The sequence below is a fragment of the Falco naumanni genome, chromosome Z, assembly GCF_017639655.2.
Source record: "Falco naumanni isolate bFalNau1 chromosome Z, bFalNau1.pat, whole genome shotgun sequence".
Taxonomy (NCBI): domain Eukaryota; kingdom Metazoa; phylum Chordata; class Aves; order Falconiformes; family Falconidae; genus Falco; species Falco naumanni.
In genome coordinates this window covers 18,590,353-18,603,995 of record NC_054080.1, presented here as the reverse complement: position 1 = coordinate 18,603,995, position 13,643 = coordinate 18,590,353, and the positions used below count along the sequence as shown (strand labels likewise).

Sequence of the window (13,643 nt, the reverse complement as noted above, 5' to 3'; positions counted from 1 at the left end):
TCAGCACAAATACTGTGTTTGATTACATTCTGGGATGCCTGTTAACACTAGCCCTATCCAGTCAAGTACTTTATAGTAGTTGCATAGGACACATGTGCAGTGGCTAACAAGCAAAATTCCCAAAGGATGATGAACACTGACACAGAGCCTGTGCTTCACAGTTTACTCCACAGGGATCCTCTAACCCCGGAGTAGTATACGTGAGCTCATTCACAGCAGTGCCAGATCTATACACAGACTGATGTTACAACAAACCTCCTGCATTGTGTATGTTTGAGCCAGCACTCCTAGAGAAGAAGGGCAAAAGCAGTTTCTGTATCTTTCTGCCTGCCCAGATGCCGGCATGGACTTCCCCAGCTATATGCAGAATGCAGATTCCTTTTTTCAACAGGAAAGCCTTCAAATACTTGGTGCTGGCGAAGTGGGAGCACCCTGCTTTTTCACTTCCTCTGCTCCTGCAAGCACTGCAGACATGGGCTGTGTACTATCCACAGAGAGTGCTCCCATTTTTAAGTTTTCTTTTGTGTGTTAAGACCTGATCAGATGCGTAGTACAAATTCGGAAACAGCAGTAAAAACACCCGCAGTCATCAATGATCAAACTGGTAACACACAATTTCTGTGTTGGAAATTAGCGAAGTTTGGCTTTTGTTTATTGTTTTCCACAGACATGAGGCTAGCACTTCTGAAACCAGCTGTCTGTGAACTGCTTTCCCACACCACCATGCCAGCCTGCTCCAGCTCTGACTTGGAGAGAGGACAGGGAACAGTACTTCGTGTCAACTAGCTAACTCTGCTAACCTGCCAAGAGCAGTGGGGATATCTGACCAAGAAAAAATCTGGTGCCGAAGCCCACACAGAACAAACATTCTGGGGGGTTTTGCTTCTCTTCAGGATCTATCTGCCTACTGAAAGCTTGCCCTTCTCTAATTATACTCTCCTGAAATGACAGGTCTGTACCGGTTCCACAAGCACAAATTACAAAAACCAGTACAACTCCTAGCGCACAGGAGTCTGCGTGACTGTAGATAAACGGCATATTGTCTGTTGCTGCTGGTGGTTTAAGGCAGGTGCTGGAGTCTGAAGCCTTTGCAGGAATCAGACCCCAAAGGTCTGCCGGAGCCAGGTACAAGTCACTTTAGAAGAGGTACAGGACAGTCTGCTGGAGATCATGGTTTCCTCACAGAACAGTAACAGGCTTTGTACTGACAGCTGAAAGGCACTGAATGTTTTTAAATCGCTCCTGATCTATATAATCCATTAGAATCCAAATTCTTTCGCGATTAACAGCTTACTAGACCTTACAGACTATATCCCTCAAAACACACCTCCTTTAAAAAAAAAAAAAAGGGGGAAGGTAAACCCCCTCCAGTGTAACTGGACCCCACCAGATTAGAAAATGTCTGGTAAAGTGATGACTCAATTCTTAGTGAAGGAAAAAATAACAAGATACTGTTGCATACTCTTGATTCAGAGAAGTCCTTTTTAAAGCAGAAAAGATATGCAAAATCCATGCAAAAGTATCAGGAATGTTGGCAGGAACAAGTAACCAAAACATTATATCTGCAATCAGTAGATTTCCTTTGACTTATTTCTGTGACTGAACACCCCTGGCATCTCTTTAACCAGACTGCAGTCTCACATTTCATTAGTGCTTTGTGGTAAGCCAAGAATGAAATGGAACAATTGTCATAAATCCACTAAACAATTGGAAATCGGATATACACATTATTTTAATGACTTAAAAATATTTTTTCTTATTTTCTAATGTGGCAGCACAGCTGACAATAGCTTTTTTCTTTGGATGTTCTGAGTTTCACACAGTTTGAATCAAAAAATTTCATAGTCTAATTCAGTGTTTCTTAGATAGAATTTGGCTGGATTAACACAGCACCAGAAAGCACACTAAAACAGTATTAAATGCTTGTTCCTTTCTTACTTATTTGGCTACTTTTTAAATTCATGTAAATCAAGCAAAGTGTTCTAGATTTTCCTTAACTCAAAAACAGTATGAATAATCCTGTGACTGACAATCAATGAATGAAGAAATAACAACCAAAGACAAACAGAATATATTTCCAAAATATACTTATTACTATACCACATTTTTCTCTAAGGCTAATCAACTTATCTCCTTTTTCTTAAAAAAAAAAAAAAAAGTCTACTTAAATTAATTTCCAGATGTGGCAGAGAATGGTATCAATAACGATTTACACAAAAGCTGGCTGCTGAAAAGCCAACTCGTTGCAGAAAACCCACCTCCATTTCAATAAAAACTATTAACTTTATTTTGTGGTTTCATATTATTACTACTCACACAGGGATTTGCATGTATGGATCTTGCAGCTAACTGAGTATTACCTGCTTGAACAAGAAGTCTACAAGCTGATGAAATACAGTTTATTTTAGTGGACTCATCGATAGGCTGGGAGCCAAGAACACTTGAACTTTAACTCTAGTTTTCCTTTTGACTCACTGCTGATCCTCAGCAATTCACGACATCTTTGATTACTAAAACTGAAATAACTTTAAAATAAGCAATTTATCTGCCTCTTCTTTAAACAGCTGTTTTGAGAAACTCATGTTCCACTGGAACTATTTAAATCGTAATCTCAAGTTTCACTTGTATCTAATGCAATTCACCTTGAGAAGATTCCCAGTAGAAAAATAAATAAGCAAGCACTATTTTGAGGGTGAAAATATCTTCTAGGTGACCGACTGCTTAATAAGCTCACACTGCCCCAGCACTGATTCTGCAGTTCAAAAGAAAAGGGAAGCATCCTGACAGCACTCACTGAGGAAGTCACTGGCATGATGACAGCCGAACAGCTTCAGGTATGTCCTACGAAGTCCAGCTGTCTACAGCGGCCACTCACCCAGCTCCCACCACACCTCTGAAACTGCATGTGGTCATAGTCTCTAAACTCATGCCCAAATCAAACAGACATCTGAAATACCGGGTTCTAGATAAAGACATGCTCCCCACAGACACCGGTCAGGAGGTGAGGAGCTGCCAGTGCCACAGCAACGTGTGTGCTGCCAGGATGAAGACTGAGCTGGGCCACGGCTTGCAGACACTGGGTGTAGGTACTGCCTGACACCTTGCTGCCAGAGGCACAGAGAGAAACAGTCCAGAAAACGCTTCTGGGCCCGTTGAGATAGACCCTTTCCTCTGCCAAAGGCAGATCTCTGTCTGACAGGCCCCCAGCGAGCCCTCCCAGACCAACCCCGGCGCAGCAGCTCCACATTAGCCTCCGCAAACGAGGCCTCTGCAACCCACCGCAGCGTGGTCTCGCCGAGCCACCGCCGGCCGGTGTGGCGGATCTGCCAGCCGCTGAAGGAAAGCAAGCCCGGGCACCCGAGCTGGCGCACTCCGGCGAGAAGCGCATCGCCACCGCGCACGGCCCGCAGCTTCTGACAGGCGGCCCCCGCGGCCCGCCGTGCGCACCCGCGCAGCGGCTGCGGAACGCTGCGGCAGCGCCTCCGTGCCCCGCAGCCACCGCTCCCGCCGCCCGCTGCGCCCGCAGGTGCCGCCCGGCCCCGGCACGGCCAGGCACCCTGTCCGCGGAGCCGCGGCAGCCCCCGGCACTGCCTCCGACGCCCCCACGCCACGGGCGACCCCGCCGCGGGGCCGGGGGTCCTCGGGTGCCGTCGGGGCGTGGGGTTCCTGGGGCGGCGGCCGCCGCCTACCTGCTCCGTCCCTGGTCGGTGTAGCGGGTGAGGAAGAGCCCGTCGAGGTCCTCCTCCAGCCGGCCCTGGAAGCCCAGCTGCAGCACGTAGCGGCGCCCGGCCCGCAGCCGGCCGCGCAGCTCCAGCACCGCCACCTCGCCCGCCGCCTCCTGCCGCAGCGCCGCCACCTCCACGGCGGCGCCGGGCTCGGGCAAGGGACCGCGCACGGCGGCGGCCCCGCGGCTCCGCAGCCCGGAGCTGTGCAGCACCGCCGCGTCCGTGTCCTGCCGGCAGCGCACCGTGATGTTCACCTGCCCGCTGAAGGTGAAGGGCCCCTCCTGGCCCGGCCGCACCCGCGGCCACAGCTCCAGGTCGTAGTGGAGCGGCAGGAGGTGGCGGGGCAGGCGGCGGCCGGAGCCCGCGGCGGCAGCGGGCGCCGTTGGGGCGGCGGGCGAGGGGGCGGCGGGCGAGGGGGCGGCGGGCGAGGGGGCGGCGGTCCAGGCGGGCGGCGGCGGCGCCTCCTGCCGGCAGCGCCCGTAGAGGGCGGCGAGCGCCAGCAGCGCGGCCAGCAGCGCCAGCAGCAGCGCGGCCAGCAGGGCGGCGGCCCTCCGCCCCACGTACAGCCCGCGGCCGCCGCGGGGGACCCATCCCCGCCGCTCTGCCCGGCCCGGCCGCCCGCGCCGTCCGGTACATACGGGGCGGCGGCGCGGGGGAGTGAGCGCCTCTGAGGGCGGGACGCGCCGGGCCGGGCCGAGACAGGGGCCCCGGGTCCCACCCCCGCGCTCCGGGAGGGCTGCTCCGGCGGGGTGGCAGCGCGGGGACTCCCGGCCCCTTCGCCGGGAGCGGGGCGCGGCGGGCAGTGGCAGCGCGGCGGCGAGGGAGCACGGGCGGGGACGCGACGGCAGGCCGCGGCGCAGTTCCCCTGAAGCCCCAGGGGCGCGGCCGGCGGCCGGACGGGGTCCGTGCCCGAGGACCCCCGAGGATGAGTGCTCGCGGCACTGCCAGACAGAAGGCGGTGCACGGACGGGACGGGAGGGGACGGCGCGGGGCGCCCCCCGCACGCCCGGGCCGGGGCTGGGTGCAGGGCGGCAGCTCGGGGCTTCTGGAAGCCTCGGTACCGGGGGGCGGCCGTCGGGCTGGAGCTGGGGGCTCCCCGCGCCCCGACGGGAGCAGCGGAAAAAGGAAAACAAAACCCCGGCCCACAAATATTCGTCCTTTTCCACCACCGTAAGGAATCGCAAGAGAATGGATGAGAAAATTATGGGGGACAGCTTGAGGTGTGCAGAGGTTTGCGGTTAGAGTGGATCAGCTTTAGAGGGAAATCTACATACATGTTAAAAGATTTCAGAGAAGGGCATCAGGCCTGAAAAATCTTTGCTAAATGAAAAAAGCACGACCAAAGTGTGTTTCTGGCAAATCGTCCTCCTTCAGAGCCTCACTTCCCTGCATAGTTCAGTTGAGGCTGTAAAACACAGTGCTGTACACACATAGCTAACCCTGTTAGAATCAATAGGATTAATCCCACGTTCCCAGTTAGACACATACTTAAAGGGTTTGACGAGTTGAGGCCGGATTGCCAGCGAGATTGCACAATTAAACCTTCGCCACCTTGTAAAACTTGCCTGTTCGTTTTGCTCAGTTACAGCTACCTCTTAAATCACGATGAGCCACACATGACAAGGAGCAGTAGCCAGGAGCAGTGGCCCTTGCATGCCATTGCCTCCGATGCTTTTTAATCTGGGTTACAACATGTTTCCCCCCTGCTTTTGTTTTTTTAATTTGCACACACCACACCCCCACACCCCCCATTGTTTTGAAGCCAAGTCAATTCCTTTGGGTTTGTGGTTCGCACCATAACAGCCACCCTCAGCCCCAAACCGCTCTGTTGACAAAATCAAGGCATTGGATTAGGTATTGCAGTCTGCTTTGTTGCCAGAGTTAAAGCTAAACTGCCTAAAGTAAATTCACCTCAATGACCATAACTAAAGGTTATCCCTTCTGCTAATTTATATATTTGTTAATTGAGAGAGACACCTTTCCTATGGTCCTGTAGAAAAACAGCTACTGCTTCCCTCATTCAGGGCTCAACAGGGCTGGCTGCTATAGGTCTAAGGAATAGCTCTGAGCCACTGAACAAAGAAAGTCTGGGCTTCCAACAGAAGACCACCATCTGTTGTTTTCTTGTCACTTGAGGGATGGAGGAGATCCCCTCTAGCAGCCTGTTGCACTGGTTGTGGGTTCTCCCACTCTTCTCGCCCCGTTTGCTGCCTGCACCAATGCCTTTGCTGCTGTTACCCATTAGCTTCCAGCAGGCTGTCTTCTGGCACTGGCCCATCTTCTGCTGTTCTCTTTCATACAGTTCGACTTCCATGTTTCTGTTTCTGTGCTTGATTTCCCATTTTGTTCTCATCTACCCCAGTCTTCCCCCCACACCCTGGGACCTGTCTCTGTTTCTCTGGTTCAGGCCTCCGTACTCTTTCACTCAACCCACCATCCTGTCCCCCCTCTGTCCTTGTACATGCCTCACATACCTTTACTCTTCATCTTGCACATCAGCAGCTTCTTCCTTTTCTCCTAGCATGTTTTGCAACACCCGCTATATTGCTTTAAGACTGCAACAATCTCCAACAAACTTCTTGGCGGTCGCTGGACCTGCAGCCACACAACAGCCCTGAACAAACTGCCCTCAAACAAGTATGATCTGCTGCATGTCACTTAAAAGATTTCACAGAAAATGTTTTCAAGTATTTAGGAAACTATCTTTTCCCTCATAATGTCAATGTAAATCTGGGAAGCAGTGTGTTGTGCCAGTCCAGAGTTGCTCCATCCCATGGAAATGCTGATGCACTATGGAGACCAGGTAAGATGAATGATCAAGAGGTCCCACAAAGATCAGGAAAGAAAAGACAGTGTTATAAAGAAGGAAGTGATGAGAAGAAGAAATCACATAAGTGTACCAGTGTTTCTAAAGCAAGAGAGCAGACACTGCAGAAAATTATGCAGTATTTCCATGCCCTGCTTTCCAAATGTCTTTTTATACACACTCAACATTGTTCAGTAAAACCATGCTCATCCACTTACCCCCTCAAAACAAAGCAGAGGCAAAATCAAAACTGTGAGGCATTTCATTTCACATCTATGAAAATCAGCACAACTGCTCAGTAGTAAACCTGTAAGTAGCGCAGACCCCACAGGAAGGTTGCCCTTCATGATGCAGGTTGTGTTTGAAAGTTTACAGTTCATATCCATAAAACGTCCTTTATTTTCTCTTTTTTGTAGTGGGGAATTAAAACCTGGTCCTTTCCTCAATTAACACATAATACAAACACAATGGTTACAGTAAACATTTTAAGAAGTGTTGTTTAACTACCTTTTCCTCCTAAGTAATTTGTTACCTTATAAAGCGAGTGATGGATGAAGGCTTTTGCTAGCCCATGACTGCTGCCCACACACACACGTTTGAAATGGGAAAATGCTTTGCATGCAGTACAAAATGTGTGAGTAGCAAATATTACTGTTCACCATCCTGCTGAACTTATTTGTGCAGTTAAGATGTCTGAATGACATGTTTCTGAAATCAAAGTTGCAGGAGGTTCTGGGCCAGGACAGACACTCTGGCCACAGCCTGTCAAACACAGTCTTTTGTTCAGGCCATACATAGCTCAGCCCAAATGCTGACCTTGGATGAAAACGGGAGGCTTGTATTTAACTCAGCAGAAGCCTCCGGTACACATCTCAAGGTAGAAACAAATCACCTGTTATAAAAGAAGTCAGACAGCTCTGAAGGACACCAAAGCATCTGACAAACTTTACTGTCTTGTTTTTATCTTTACTGTCCTGAAGGGGTCTGTGCCATTCTCACTAGCTGTTCAAAGTCCCATTGCTGTCCACTGAATTTTAAACAACAGAAAAAGGTTACATGTGACAGCATGGGACCTACTATCTGTTAAGGTGCAGTAAGGTAAACAACACTTCATGTGGCAGGTGGCCAGGAAATTTGACATGAAATTTCATTAGCAAAATATTACAATGACCCATCCTTAAAGTTCATCATGATTTTCAGGTTGATAGTATTGTTACTTTGATATCATCATAAAACTTATATATACTGAATGCAACATGTTTAAGCAATGTGAAATAATGGTTAGGCTGAAAAATTATTCCCTAAATCACATTGTTAGTGATCTGTTCAACCTAATTTGAGAAGTTCTGAGTGATGGCACATGTGGCAGTTCCAACAGCGGCAGTCGGGGATGATCAGCACTCCTGAAACTGTGTTTCTAACAGAACAGTAGATCTTGTTTCCTCTTCAGGTTTTGGGCAGGTGCCTGATTTTTTCTGTTTACAAAGCCAGACCAACACTCCTAGTCATAAGGGATCCATGTGCACCACCTAAGTCCATGAAATCCCAATTACTATTTTTTTGCCTTGGTCTGCTCTTTTTATGCACTGTAATTTGCTCTGCACCGTTTATTCTCCTTCTTTAACAGAGCCAATAATATATCAGAGCTGAAAATGTTGTAATGCCTGGAAGTGTCTGTGGCAGGAGTTATTTCATAGGAGATGCTGAAGTAGCAGACCTTTACTATTGCTCTGAAGGTCCGATTTAGTGGGTATTTCAGGTTTCCCAGCCATCTGAAGTAAGAAGTGTGAGCTATAGCTGGACGTATATAGCTAGTGAGGACCATAACTTCTTACTGGACATGTCAAAGAAGTCTGCAGCTTTCCTGCAGGCTCAGGATGAGTACTCGGCATTGTCCTTCATGGAGTATGTATCTTCAATATTAAAGACAACACAGGTGATACTAGTTACCAAGTAATTGAAATTAGACTTGAAAGAATGAGGTCTCCTTTCCCTAATAACAAAGAAACACACAAGCAAACAAACCACCAAATACTCTGCTTCAATGTTTCTGTCCTAAAGAGATTTTCTACACTCCCTGTATAGATCTGCCAGTAGATACAACGTTTACAAGCTGGCACAGTAGCTACTGTCCATGGATCTGTGTATGAGTTGACAAGATTGCTTAGCTGGCCAGTGCAGGCCAGTACAGAAAGGTAACGTGGAGAAGACTACCAATTTTAAAAGGGTCAAATCTGAACAAGCATTGGAGTATCGTCAAAAAACATGAAATTGAAAACTCAGATTAACTGTTTGGAGTGAGGTGTCTTTCATTGCATGGTGGTCATGATGTGATCAAGGAAAAATACTTGCACCACAGACAGCCACGCATCTAATTAAAAAATTGCATGTAGGGAAGCATGCTTGAAATGATGCCATTATTGGTAATGATGTCTAATACTGTAATTGAAGTAAGTTTTCACTCATGCTTTGATTAAAAGATACTCTTCAGTGTTTCAGACCAACAGGCCCCTGATAATCCTCTGTCTCATAGAGTAACAAAACCATACAAAAATTTGGTTGTAAATTCTATTCTTGTTTGACGAACGAGCTGTGAAGTTTTTACCAGGGCTTCACTGACTGCCTCTGTGGAGATACGTGCCAATGTGATGGTTTGGATCTACACAGCACATGGTGGGTAGCAGCAACAATTCTCACCAGGGAAGAAAAGACAGCAACTGAGGCAAAACCATTCTTTGGATACTTCTGCTTGTGGAAAACAACAGAGTAATCCCTAAATGGTATAGGTAAAATGAGGTAATGATGAACCACAAAATAGAGTGTTAACAAAATAGTCAATCTGTCCAGTGAGCCAAGTTGCACCCAGAGCTGGAGAAGACTCCCTCCAAACAGCTCAGAGTGCTCAAAGGGGCAAGAGAGGCCTGCAGCCCTCTTTGAAGGTGTGGTATCTGGGAAAGCCCCCTCCTCAGAGGGGAGCGGCAGGAAAGCCTTTCCAGGGAACAGGCAGAGATCCACAGAACAGTGTGGGAAGTAACCAAGAAGTAACCACAGGAGACATGAAAAACACTATCCAGAATATGAGCAGGAGACGAAAATTACACCATAGCTGGAATTAAGGACACTGCAGTTTTATCAGTAGGTTTTTTGTATAGTTGGTAACTCTGTCAGTTGGCTTCTGAGCTGTGGCAGGCAATCAATAGGACTGATAAACCAAGTCTTGCAACTGAGGATGTGTGGGAAAGAAGTGTATCACACTTTCACCAGTTTGCTTAGCAAGAAAAAAAAAAAAAAAAAGTAACAATACACTTCCAATTAGAAAGAAGTTTTGAAAAAAAAATTTAAGGATTTAATAAGAAAATTACGAGTGAATGCATGACTCATTTTCAACATGTGAAACTTTGTTCCAGATGGCATTTAACTTTTCCTTTTGTGAAATTTAATGTTTTCTGATTGTTACCACAATTAAAAACAGTTTGAATACATATCAGCTTTTCTCCAAATATGCCAGCATTTTCAGGCTTGTGCCTGGTGAGACTGTATGAAAGTGAGCAAACATTTCACCAGAAATAACTTGCAAGTGTTTGGGGTTTTTTTTAAATGGCATTAAATGTCAGTAGATCGTTATTGCTTAATATGATGAATGGTGGCATTTTCAAAGTTGTTGGCCCTTTTTATTAATTGTTTTACAGTCCTTCAGATGCCTGGTATTTTTCTGCTTCACTGAAATGAACCAGGAATGCAGCATTTGCCCCCTGAGTGCTAGTCATTCTATCAGCTCCATGGGAGGAACAGAAAGTTACAGTTTGGGGAAGAGACATATTGAGATAGTGTAAACTATTTCTCACCTATGGAGTTGGACCAACGAAGTTGGACCAGGGACAGGTGTCTCTTCTCCTTTCATCTGCTTTTGTTGTGAGTAGGGCTTTTGGATGGTATGCAAGTCTGAGAATGCAACAGGCAAGTACAGGAAATGCTTCACGTAGCTCACTTCAGCCCTAGAGCTGCACAGCGAGCTGAAAGAGAAATAAGCAGAACCTCTGAGTGTCCAGCTTGCTCTCCTGTCACTACAAGGAATATAGCAGAAGAGAGAGCAATGGCTGTTGGTGCTGGAACTAATCCCTTTATCTGCACTAGACAGGTGCCACCCAGCCTGCCTGTCCAGAGCTGTGGGCAATGACCGGTCTTTGTCAGGACTTTTGAAAATGGTCTCCTGGTGCACCTCATGCACTCCAACCACCGATAGACATTCAGTCCTGGACACCAGAAGAGAGAGATCCAGGACACCACAGCTGATCTGAAGTTAACCCCCTGGAAATGCATACATTTTGAGGACTGGGTCCTCTGTATCAACTGTTTTGCTCTATAGATCCACTCCATCAGGGCCACCCTATCTGCATATATCAACTTAAAATTTCTTGCCCCACTGCCCTAGGAAACTGCCTGCTTTTTCTGTGCTGAGAGTTAGTTCTGCAACACAGCATTTTTTTCTATCTAAAGTGAGCACCACTGGTTCATCACCATCTTTAAAATAATAATAATAATAATAATAATAATAATAATAATAATAATAATAATAATAATAATAATAATAATAATAATAATAATAATAATAATAATAAATACACACTTCAGATAATGAAAGATTGTTTTGAAATCTCTCCTCTTAGTTTGCAAACCAAGATATTTTCTACAGTTTGTGATGTGCCTAGTTTTCTAAAATTACTGAGAAATGAGGACAATTGCTTTCTCACAGGTTTCTTTTCCTACTAAAATCTTCATTAAACCAGTTAGACTAGAGAACACCTGAAAATTACTGATGTGAATTCACATGCTGGCAGAGAACTAAATACCCAAGACTTCAGCAGCTTTAAAGCTTACAGATAGCCATCATGTCCAGAATATGGGTATTATATTTTGCAAGATACACTTCTTGAAGTGTATCTTGAAGTTCACAAAACACTCCTCAAATCTTTTATCAGTCCAACAAACCTGTGCTTCACTGCAGAATGTGGCTACATGTCAACTTGTGATGAAATTGGCCAGAGCTCTGCGTATCCCTACAGACTGTAGGAAGCCTCTATTCTAGGGCCTCTTTCTGGCAGATCTTTGGTGGAAACATACTAAGGCTTGAGCCTGATTTATAAATTAAATAAAACATGTCTCCACTTTAACTCTTTGTTGTTCTTGCATCTCAGAGCACTCTGCCTATTTACGATTCTTGCCTTGGTGCAGCCTGCAAGCCCATTGCAGTTCTCTATTCCTACTTGCCAGGTCTGCTCTCGCAACCCCTAAACCTGATCTTATCTGATCCCTAAATTCTCTGATCCATTCAGACAAAAAAGAGGAAGATGTTTGCTGAAGCCTGTATGATTGGCTGGCAAATAGTTTCAGTATTATTGGCAAATCTCTGTACTTTGTGGCATGCAACATAGCACAAGAAAACCTGTATGTGACAGCAGTCATGGAAGTGTTTTAAAATGCATGCATTACAAAATACAGTTCATAAATCTTATATGTAGATAGACTTGGGGAGGGGATGTACCCTGTGCTGTTACACAAATCTGTTTCCTACGAAAATGTGACATAGAATATGGTACAGAAATGGGACATCCCCACTCACAGTAGGATAGGAATAAAGTGTGTACCTAAAATTGTGTGTAAAAAAATACTACTGCTGTTTACTATCCCTTGTCTTAGGTGCAGAAAAGATCACAACAGAATAAGGAATGTGAGTCAGCCTCTGAATGGCTCCTTCCATTAATAAAATACCACTTCTGTGCATTTGTCTGTGTTTTTAAAACTATAATTGCAAGAACAAGAGCTTCTTATAGACTGCCTCTGAGGATAGTTCAGTGACAGTAATAGAGCTGGAGAAATATTTCTAATCTTTCTTTTTTGCATACCTGGGAGTGCAGGCTGATCCATGCATCCAACTCCTAAGCGTGCTGTGATGGTTTCTGAGATGATAAGGGAAAGGCATTACGAAAACACAGCCAGGATGCACTTCTAAGGAAGATGGAGATAGTGATATGAAGATCAGTGAGAAGAAAACTCAGCTGATGGCAAGGTGACAAGAAATGATAGGAAGCCACAGGGCTTAGAAGGTAGCAGGCTGGATCACCAGTTTATTCAGGGGATAGTTTCTGGTTGGTTAGAGTCTAGCTGCGGGAATGCTACAGTTTTACTAGAAGGTCAAGATGGGGAACTTCTGCCATTTATAATCAATCTAAAGCATCAAATTAACAATTCTCTATGAAGGACAGACCGGCATGTCACGAAAAGGAGGATCCCAAATCCCTCATGTCTGTACAGTGGTGACAGAAGCAGTCCCCCCACCAAAACAAACAAACAAACAAACAAACAAACAAACAAACAAACAAACAAACAAACAAACAAACAAACAAACAAACAAACAAACAAACAAACAAAAAAAGAACTGGCCAAAGACTAAGCCAAGTTCAACCTGAGAAAGTTCAGATGCATGTAACATGTCATTAGTTTGCTCTATGAACAGAAAGAATTATGTCAGTAAAGTACAGAAACAGGCTGCTAGCCACCATCTTCACTCTGAAAGCATCTATCTGCAAAGGAAGAAAAAAGCCAAGCCTAGCAGGCAGACAAACCAAAGTAAATACCAATGAAAAAACAAGTACATTCTGGGAAAGCATTCAGACCTTCAGGCTATGAGTAGCTTGATGCTGACATTGGGGAAGAACACTGTTTTTTAGTGCCAGTCCCTCTGAAAAAGGGTGGCACACCCATCCCACTGCCCGGCAAGGCTTTGGGACATCTGCTGAGGTGACTGGACCTCACACAGTGAGCCAGTCAGACAGGTTTTAGAAAACTGCATTCTTGGACTCCTCACTGAGAAAGGGAAGCTGATAATGGACAAACTGAATAAGCCACCTGCCTCTCTTTTATTGCGTGTCTACAATACATACCTGTATTACTTCGTAAATTGTCAGCTAGTGACTGATATATTGTATAATTCAATCAGTTACCTGGAAAGAAAGATGTCTGGTGTATTTTTTATGAACTTTAGTTCTTAAGGCACTTTTCCCACAGCTGTCCCAAGTCACTATCATTCATATCTTTGAAGACTTGTTTGGTTC

At 46.0% G+C, this 13,643-nt stretch overlaps 1 protein-coding gene across 1 annotated transcript in view; it reads right to left on the bottom strand.

Moving 5' to 3' along the window:
• Positions 1-13,643, bottom strand: part of LVRN (laeverin) — a 66,635-nt gene that overhangs the window by 33,840 nt on the left and 19,152 nt on the right. Inside the window, exon 3 of the mRNA XM_040580110.1 lies at positions 3,690-4,666. Coding sequence (XP_040436044.1) covers positions 3,690-4,666 — 977 coding nt within the window. The remainder of the gene's footprint in view (positions 1-3,689; positions 4,667-13,643) is intronic.